This window comes from Poecilia reticulata, chromosome 6 (assembly GCF_904066995.2).
Source record: "Poecilia reticulata chromosome 6, P_reticulata-male-v2, whole genome shotgun sequence".
Classification (NCBI taxonomy): Eukaryota; Metazoa; Chordata; class Actinopteri; order Cyprinodontiformes; family Poeciliidae; genus Poecilia; species Poecilia reticulata.
In genome coordinates this window covers 8766419-8776929 of record NC_088835.1, presented here as the reverse complement: position 1 = coordinate 8776929, position 10511 = coordinate 8766419, and the positions used below count along the sequence as shown (strand labels likewise).

The following is a 10511-nucleotide window of genomic DNA, read 5'->3' as shown; positions in this document are numbered from 1 at the left end:
ACAAAAAAGATGAATCTACTTATTTACTTGAGCTGTTATTAAAACAAATACTGAATATATTTATTACGAAAACGTATCTGTATTCAACTGTCGTGATTTTGTTATAACTTCACAGTTAATGTATAAAATTGTCTCTCTTCATTTGTGTCCATGAAAAATAAATAAATAAATAAATAAATATATATATATATATATATATATATATATATATATATATATATATATATATATATATATATATATATATAAATTATGTGTCGAGCACATTAAGTAAAAGTTTGACTTTCAGTCAGGACAACAAATATGCTATTTGGCAAAGAACAAAAAAATTCATGAAAATTCCTGGCATATCTTTTCAGATTTTTGTCTTTACAAAACGAAAGCGCAACTAAAATATCAATAAAATACATTGGTGATTGTGGTAGTAAACTGACAAAATGTATTCAGTCGAGGTGAATGATTAGTTTTTAAAAAGTGTTTTAAATTTGGTCACTTTCTGACCTTTTTATTTGATGTTTTTACTTCTTCCCTGCTTTGATAAGCTTATAAGTTTGTTAAGAGAACAAAAGTTAAAGATTAAAAAGAAAAGCATTTATGCGGTTGGTTGCCAAATCTCCTTTCAGGCAAAGAAGAACACTGGGTAGACATTTTCTAGTAAACCACTGTAGATTAAATATTTTTATTCACAAAACCTCAGTTGCTAAAGGTAAATGAATGACTAAATAGTTTGAGGATTTTCTCATACAGTTTGCCTTCAAAAACAACAGTAATCTTCCTATTGAGATTGACATTTATTGTTTCTCTGGCAAAATAAATTTAAACCAGAGATATACAACATAGAACTTTGTTCCATTATAGTACTGCATTTATAATTAAGACAGACCTTCAAATCAAACGGAGTAAAAGGTATTCAAAGTAACAGAGAGCGTAATGCCTTTTATAAAAGACTTCCATCGCCTGAGCTTTGAATCTCTGCAGCTCCTCCAGAGTTATAGTGGGCCTCATGGCTGCTTTTCTGGCCAACAGACCTACAGTACATGTGTCAAACTCAAGGTCCAGGGGTCACATCTGGCTCGCTGTAGCTTCTTATGTGGCCCCTTCGACTCCAAATTACATCAATAAGTCCTTCTAGTTTTTCCACAAATCTGCAAAATTCACACAAAATCAACAAATCTCCTAATTTTTTTTCTGATTTTACTGCAAATTTTCTCAAAATTGGTCAAAAACATTGAGTTTAAGTGACTGCTGTCTTAGCCTTACTGGATGTCAAGTTAGTCCGTTATTGACTAGAACTTGACATCCATGAGTAATAAAAAGTAACATTTGACATCACACATTAGCACAAATATTGTAAAAAATAAAACAAATCCTTACAAACATTTCTAAATTGGCATCACAAAATATGTAATTTTGAATAAAAAAAAACCACTAAAGCAATCACAAAACCCCCGAAGAAAAGCTATTTATTAATATTTTAACAATTTAATGGATTTTATCAGTGTATTCTGGCACAGCCGGCCCTTTAAGAGCATTCAGATTTTTGATATGGCCCAAAATGAAATGCCGTTCCACTTTCAGATATGAACAATGCTCTCAGGCCAGGCCTCCATAGCACAAACTGAAGGATTGTGTGGACTCTGAAAAGGAATTACAGTGTAACAACATTCAAGAGCTAACACTTGACCATGTTTCTGGAGTTTTATGCAGCCTACTGAAATTAATAATGCTGAGATTGCCTAAATAAGGGTTGTTTGTGTACACGATTTGGAGGAATGCAATGATTTGGCTACTGGTTTTTCTGGGTATGTCACATGCCTACTTTAAACCCATAAGCATCATGCAGAACGTGCAGGGTGTTTTAAGTTGGTTTCACAATAGGCTGCAGGCTTTTTGTGAGCAATTTTCCATTTGTTTACCTCCTGCAACACTCAGCAGTCCTGCCTGCAGAGCGTCTGAAACATCAAAGGGCCCAGTTTGTTCAGGTGAATGGTCTATGTCTAGGGCGGCGATGGCAAACATCACCCAAGAAATGACCTGCTACGTGTTCACAAGCCTGAAACGGCAGCACCCAAGCCAGGCGAAAGAGGACAGCTCACGTGAAACGCAAAGAAGACTACAAATCCCAAAATAAGCAATGACCTGATTTATAGGTGTAGACTTTATAAAACTACAGAGCTTTACACCAAGATTACAATGCCTTTAAACAATTGGGAAAACCAAGATGATGTTGCCATGTAAATGACTGAAAACAAAGACACGAATCATGGACTGGCACAACGCTGGTTCATCTTTGGGAAGAGTTCACAGATGCATGGAGGTGCCACACTTCAAACATCACATGCAAGTATCACTCAGAAAGGAAGAAGCCATGACTTTAAAACCAACACAAAAAGCCTTGAAAGATGCACTCGGGGACAAAGACCTTCAATTTTGAAGACATGTCATGTGTTCTGATCAAACTAAAATTGGAAGTGTTTTGCCTTACGCACCACTCCTACTAACTCTACCCTCCAAATTGTGTGCACATTATCTTTTGTTTTCCTTTAGCAAATCTAAAACACTGGTTTTAGGCCTCACATTAATTCATCAGACACACAGGGTTCACATGAACACAACCCAACCTGTTGCTGGTCACTGCCCACCTCATCCATCAGCATTCTGCCTGAAACTTGCTCTGGCTCCAGGCTGTTTTCAGCCAGAACCCAGACCTCTGGTTGTTTCCACTTATTTCAAAAGAGCCAGTTAAGCAACCTTAAGTTCATGCATGTGTGTGCTTTCAAGATGAAAGAATCACAGCCGGCCTAAAGAAGTCAGTGATCACAGCAGAACTCCAGACCGACCGCACCTGCTGCTTTGGTGAAAACACCAAAATCATCCCCCAGCCCCCACTCTCTTTGAGACATAATGAGTGCAGACTTTCTCCTTGCATTTTTACGGCTGATGGTATCTCTTTTAGACAGCCTTGCCTGGGGAACCTAGGTGTTATCCTCCCACCTCATTAAGCCAATCAGTAACCAACTTAAAACCAAAGAAGCTGTGAGAAACAAAGATTAGCTTAAGTTATCCAAGATCCCCTTGCTAAGACATAGCTTATGCTGCCTACTTTGTTGATAAAAACCTAAAGATGAAGTTACCACATTGGATGGGTGATACACTGGTCTCAGTAGGCAAAGATGTAGCTGTTGTTGTTTGAAATAATTGCCATCAGGTGGAGCACTTGAGCCACAATGTGACGGTTCAGGATGTTTGAATTTACGTTTAGATTTTTGACTTGGCCGTTCTATTCTAACATTTGATTTGCTTTAAAGAAAAGCATCCTTGCAGCATGATGCAGCCACTGCCATGTTTTACTGTGTGGGTGCTTTCAGTGTGTTGCCTTTGGTTTCCATTAAACACAACAATTTGCATGCAAGCCAAAAAGTTCAATATTGCCAAGCCAAGCAAATTATTTGTAAGTACTTTTAAACCAGCAAAACTGACCAAAGCAATACTGTTGTATTCTGACCAGAGAATTACCCTTCATTTGTTTGGTGTGTATCCTAGGTCATACAGCTTCTTTCAACAATGGATACATTCTTGCCACACTTTTGTAAGCACCAACATTTGGTGCTTACAAAGAGCAGTGGTCTCAAACGGTATTCATCAAGAGCCAGAGTCCTGCAACTTTGATATGTGTCACACTTGAATTAAATGGAGAAACTGTCTCGCTAGCAGAGAAAGGTGTATTGATGCAGAGACGCATCTAAAAGTTGCAGGACATCGGACCCTGACGACTGGAGTTTGACACCACTGGGTCAGACTAATAGTTGTGCCGTTTCCATTTTAAGATGATGGCTTGAACAGTGCTCTGTGAGATGTTTCTTTTGGTGTGGGATACATACAAATGCACATTTACCTTTTAAGAATTATATTTGTAAAAAAAAGAAAATGCTAAATACATGCATAATGTTCCTTCTACTTCACAATTATATATTACTTTGTACTGATCTGTCAACTAAAAGTAGAAGAAAACACATTGAGATTTATGGTGGCAACATCAAAAAACATCACGAGGTACTAAGATTTTTGCAAGGCACTACGTTTTACAATAAATTATTTACAGGGGCTCATTAGTTCTCTTAACCACGACAATTGGAGTGTTGTGGCATTGAGAAAATGTCTCAAACTGCATCACCTGCCCTCAGTCATAAACCATCACATGATGACGACTCAGCTGAGCTATTGTTGAGCAGTGAGCGCTGTGTCCTCACAAGGAGATTCCTCTCTACGGTGCTCGTCTCCGTGCATGTGACTCTGATGGCACTCACATGGAAGCCATAACGCGTTCTGACAAGCTGGAAGTCTTGTCATATGACGTCACCATGTGATGCGAGCGACCCACTGTTGTGTTTCTCAACAAAACAGAAAATAAAGCACGACTCCTGCCATTTATCTTCTCACTCATACCTGCAGTAAAAGTCTTAAAATCAGATTTATAAACTGGTTAATCCACTTTATTTAAAAATGAAGGCCTGTCCGCATGTTTAAGGTCACACCATAACATCTCATTGGGATTTAACTTTGAACGTACCAACTAGTCTCTGGATCAGGCCACTAAAAAATTTTACCCTTTAGTCATTTTGAGGCGGACTAAGTTCAGTTCATTAAGTTTACGATCATTGTCCTGAGCTATAGCATATATATTTTTCTCCATGATTATCTGTAAGAGACAATAATTCAACTATCTCAAGTTGTTCAGATCCTAAAGCAGACTTAATCGTCATGTCATCGTGTTAGACTGTTGATATGATATTCTTTTGTTGGAATGTAAGACTTGTCTTTGTGTTGCTTTATTGGCTTTTGCCACAAACGTTTCTCCTGGGCCACATTCTTTCATATTCTCTTTCTTAGTATTGCATTATAAAACTGAAGGCAAGTGAGGTCTGCAGTTCTTTAGATGCTTACTTTGGTTCTGTTGTGACCTCTGGGATGCACACTTAGTTTTGGTAAGATGGCCACTCTCTCTCCATATTTGGATGACTCTTTACAATGTGGTTGACTTGATTGCCAAAACCCCCCAAAATGACTTTGTAATCCTTTCCAGACTTTTAGATGTCAGTGACTTACCTTTTCTAGAATTATTTTTAGATCAGGGGCTGTCTCTATGGTACCGGACAAGGTCTATTCAAGTTATTTGTTGGTTTTGTGAGAATGGCAATAATCAGGCTTAGGTGACATAGAACTCAACTTCTCAAAAGATTTGTTCAATCATAATTAAATAATGATTATTCTACTTTTTGCATGATTGGTAACTTGTTTCAGCTAATAAATTAAATTATTGCTTGACAATGGCCTTTTGTGTTAAATCTCATACTGTCTTTGAAAAGGTATGATGTTCTGGAAAGTATAGGTGTGACAAAAAAGAAGGAAGAAATATACACGAGAAAAAGTGTCTACAAATCCTTATTCAGAGTTGCTTTATTTGCTCAATCTGCAGTACCACTTGCTTACCACTAAGGGTCGCTGTGCATCCGTCATTCCTTGCAAAGGCGTTGTCCGTTTTCTCTGCTCGGACCTGAGGAGAGACTGCTATGTGAAGGCAGAGTTAACACAAGCTGTTTTTGTTAAAATAAGACAAAAAACAAAACAATAATAATAATAATAATAATACAGCATCTTCACATATGCGTAAAACAGCAGCTGTAGAGATTTTAGACTTTCAACCTTTTATTGATATGATTAGAATCTTCACTCCCCCGATATTGCATTGTTTGACCTGGTGTATTAGAGCTGCGGCAAAGGTTGCATCTATGTGCAACATCTCTGCAGACTGGACAGGGAAACATGATCCAAAGCCCTCATTGTTTGCTGAAGGACTGAAAGATAAGGGGCCCTTGTGTGTGGACGCTGGCATGGGTTATAACCTGCAGGTGTGTTTGAGACTGTCCAGAAGCAAACAATTCATAAGATAGTTGTAACCTACAGTTGTATCTAAGATCTTCGGGTCGATTGAGATTAAATTATTAAACAGGAATTGTATTGGCCATTTTTTTGAACTCTTGAAATGTCAAAAATTCGGACACACGAGTCACTGATGCGTGAAAAGAAATGGAGATTTAAGTCCTTTACGCAGCTCCATTCATAGAACAACCAGGGAAGCTCCGCTTAGTTTTAACACCTTGCGTGCAGCAGAGAAATCATAACGCTGAGCTCCACTCGGCACTCAGCCGAAAGGGTAGAAGAGTAAAAGGGGGGCGGGAGAGTCGGCGGGAGGGCATCATGGTGAGGGTTGTGTGCGTATTTGGGGAGGGTTGGAGTTTCAGTCAGCCAATGAAGGAACTCCTGGATCTACGCGACACGTTGAGAGGTTATAAATTGTGAGGCGTACGGTATCGAGGTACATTTAAACTGAGCTGCGAGGGGGCAGGGAGACACGCACTTACAGCGCAACGAAACAACAACTAAACCAACACCTGGGTCTCTGTCGTGAGGAATTATTCCTCTTTTCTGAGATGTCTCACGTCCAGTTATCGAGCAGCGCGCTGGAGAGGCTGGTGGCCCGCAGGACCTTCCCTCTCCAGAGGCGCACCGGCGTGTGCCGCAGTCTTTTCGGGCCGGTGGATCACGACGAGCTGAGTCGGGATGTGAAAGCCAAGCTGCGGGAGATTTCCGAGCGGGACCAGCAGAGATGGAACTTTAATTTCGAGGACAACACCCCGCTGGAAGGGGACTACGAGTGGGAAGAGATGCCCGCGGAGAGGACGGCGGCGTTTTATCGGGAATCGATGCAGAGCGGCAGGACGCGCGTCCCGGAGACGCCCGTAAAGCAGACGCCCTCCTCGGAATCCGTTATGTCGGAGAGCTCCGACGGGGATGTAATGGAGCGCTTAGCGGTACCGGAGAGCGACCGCAGCGTCGTCGGCGGCGACGGGGAAAGCAGCTCCCCGACCCCGGTGGAGGTGAACCAGGAGAACCGGCCGGTCACAGGGATCTCCTCAGGGTCTCGCAGACAGGCTCCCTGTGTTCGGCGCAAGAGGTCGGCGACTGCTGCTGATGACAACAACACGCACATCACAGGTAGTTACAGGGGCTTATTAATCTACTAGAAAAACAAAACAGAGAAGCCGCTTTAATTTCAGATAAATCTATTTACTGTGACTTATGTATATTATAATCTCTTTCATGCAGACTTCTTCGTGAAACGAAAAAAGGCTGCCGACAGACTTCCCAAGTCTCCCATCTCGGTGAAACAAACTCCGCGAAAGAGGATCCGTTGAACGTAAGAAGAACATTCATTTAATTCTCCACATTATTAATAGCAATTACGCCTTTTTTCCCCTTCTTCTTCTTCTTCGTCTACAAATTGTAACAGTGTAGCACATAGCTAGTCATTTGTAATAAATACTGTAATAATGCGGTTGCAAGTGATTGAGCCAGACAGCGTTATCTCGGCTGGCTGAGTGGACGTGGGGGATGGGGAGGGAGAGAGCTGGTGGTGAAATCACAGGAGCAGCTATAGTGATAGTAGTAGCTGTAGTAACACCAGCGAGCTGGGAGGGGGGATGCGTACGTCACAATGTGGCGGGAAAACGCTGGGCTAAGAAGGGGTGACGCCTCGCTGCTGCTGTCGTCATTCTTCTTCTTTCCGTGGAAAGCTGACTCGCCGCTTTTCTTGTGAAACAAATGCTTTTTATTTCGTCGAAAAACTGAACCATATCTCTTTTTTTTTATTTCATCCTTAGGTGGCGTTTCTTCTTCTTCTTCTTTTACACTTTTTTTTTTGTTGTTGCACTACTTCCCTACGTGTTTTTGAGGATTCCTACGGACCGAGAGCCGCTTTTAAGGCCGCCGGAGGAGGGGAGGAAGAGAAACGGGGACAAAGAAGGGGGGAGTCCCGCTATTCTGCCGACTCGAACCTCCGTGAATCCCGGCGGAGCGAAGCCTCGACACCGCCCGCAGCTCCTCTCAGGACTGAACGGTTTGGGAACTCAAAGGGGCGGGTGGGTGGAAGAAGGAAAAAAAAAAAAAAAAAACTAAAGCGAGAAGAAAGAAAAGGAAAATAAAAGGGAGCAAATTTCGCTTGGATGACTTCTATCCAGTACAAATGTAGCATTCATTGTTGCTTTTGCATACAGCCACTCGACAGTGTTAAATGTTTTAACATCTGTGCAATCCTAGAGAAAAAAAAATCTTTTACACTGGCCAAAAGTGTACAGCTTTATAGAAAGTAGAGTTTGTTTAATTCTAGTCCTTGTGTTTTTTTCCCTGTAAATGTATATATGTTAAGTTTATTCTAACTTATAAGTTATTTATGTTTCTCTTTATTTGTCAAATGCCTTGCTGATTTTAGTCTGTTGCCAATTTTCTATTTTATTTTATTATTTGCTGTTTTTAAAGACATTGTGGTGTTTTGCAATCTTGTAGCTTCCCAATAGTTAAGCCTTAAAAAAAACCTAAATTTCTTTGTGTCTGAGCCGTTATATGGTGTGTGTTTTATTTTTTCATACAAGTGCCCTAAGTAATTTTTTTTGAAAGAAAAAAGAGAAATAAAACATCTTCAAATTAAACCTTTAAGAGCATTTGTGTTTTGTGCCTGGTTGGCTCTGGATCAATTCAGGCTTCCCTGTAGACAAAGCATGTGGTAGTTTGTTGGGAGAAAAACGCATATGTATTTATGTTCTGCTTCGTGTTTCAATATGAAAACTACAGTCTAATTAAATTGAGTAAATTCTATAAATTAATAATGTATTTTCTGAACATGTTGGCGTTTTATACCAATCTAAACCAGTGTGTGGTAATGTATTGTCTTTGTCATGAAGTACTTCAATGATTTGAGACAATTAGCCTTGAAAAACTTCCTAATGTAACTATATTTTCTGAATGCCTGTTCAGAAAATATAGTACTAACAATGTATTAGTACAATTTTTTAAAATAAATTATGAAGGTAAGTGCTCATTTTTCGTTTTTTTAAGTCTCTGCAGGGGTTTTTACATGTCCTAAACATGTCACCATTTACTGCTCATCTACTTAAAAAAATTACTTTAATCATTTTTCTATGTTCTTGGGTATTTTAATTAATTTTGCCACTAAATAGCTATTAAATGCTAAATTCATATGCCTGTTAATTAGTAGCTATTTTCTGAGGACTTTGTATACATCAACCATACTTATAGGGTTATAGCCAGAAAACTGTAATGAAACAGCAGACTCTGAAACCCGGTCACTCTAAAATAACACTCTGGATATTCTTGCATATTTTATGTATTTCATTCATAAAACCACATTTCCTCAGTGACTTCAAATCTTTGGTTGCCAAAACCAGAACAGGACAAACCCCTGCAGGTACAAATTGACGACACTGTCTGGGTGTGGAAAAAGTCCACACGATCCAAACCGCCAGACAGTTTGTGAAGGAGTGAAACGACCAGCATCTCAACCTGAAACGTGCGTGGAAAGTGCGACCGCTCCATGTTTTATTGGCTCCTTCGGCTCGCCGTCACCATTACTGATATAGATATCAAATGCCTCCATAGTGACGCAGCCACTTTCTGTCTGCGTGGATCCGCTTCACACGAACCCAAAGACCCTTTGCGGGGGGAAACCCGCATTCAGACGCAGCAACCCCTAATGGCAGCTGCGGGATATAGGCTCAGATTTAAAGGCCCTTTCGCCCCTTGTAAAGAAGCAGCAGCTGCCTTTGGATCCCCGCTTTGTCCGCCGCAAAGACCCACCCACCGCCCCCATCCCCAAACACACACTCACACACCCATCCAACCCGCACTCGACAAGGCCCTCCAAAGGACCCACTCACACACACACGCACTCTGTTTACCCCGCCGTGGATACACCGGGCGTGGAGGCCACCTGCCAGAAAGTGCAAAAAGAAAACTACTAGTCTTTGTAATGGTGCTCGTCTATTGAAACAAACCATTCAACAGGTCATACTTGCAAGTTTACCCTTAATTGAAAGAAGCCAAATGTGGGGCCCTTGCATGCATGCATCCATCCATGGCTGCATCCATGCATGGCCGCCTGTCAATGCCCACAAAGCGAATATGGGGCTATATTTCATAATTTTGCTCAAGTCCACCCCCACTCCCCACCCGGCCCTCCCATGACTGTATGACACGAATGTTTGGATGGAAACGGAGACTTTTTGATGGTGACTTTGTCAGCCGTAAGCTGTGACGGGGAGCTTGTTCTGATTTCCAACACAAAGCGCTCTCTGGCTCCATTCTTTCCTTTTTGTTGCCATATGGCAAATCCATGTAGACATAGCCAAGACCCATTCAGTCCAGCCACAGAATGTCCTGCGTCAGAGAACAAAGGACACTTTGTCTGGCTCCTCCATTGATACCAAAGTGCAAAGAAAAAATATTATAATTAATCTATGGCTATATCCAGCTAATTAACGCCCATATGCCTGTGGGGGAGCCCAGGCCGCATTCAGCTCAGTTTTAGATCCCCAATAGTTTACATGTTAAAGACAACAGCTGTTTATGTGTTACTTTAATGAAGTCTCCGCTGTGTC

The 10511-nt window shown here is 40.9% G+C and overlaps 1 protein-coding gene across 1 annotated transcript; it reads left to right on the top strand.

Annotated features, from left to right (window-relative positions):
* Nucleotides 1–6301: 6301 nt before the first annotated feature.
* Nucleotides 6302–8546, top strand: LOC103465931 (uncharacterized). Its single transcript, XM_008411162.3, has 3 exons — nucleotides 6302–7056; nucleotides 7168–7258; nucleotides 7722–8546. Exons 1-2 carry the CDS (start codon nucleotides 6492–6494, stop codon nucleotides 7254–7256), a joined length of 654 nt encoding a protein of 217 aa, XP_008409384.2. The 5' UTR covers nucleotides 6302–6491; the 3' UTR covers nucleotides 7257–7258; nucleotides 7722–8546.
* The last annotated feature ends 1965 nt before the right edge of the window (nucleotides 8547–10511 follow it).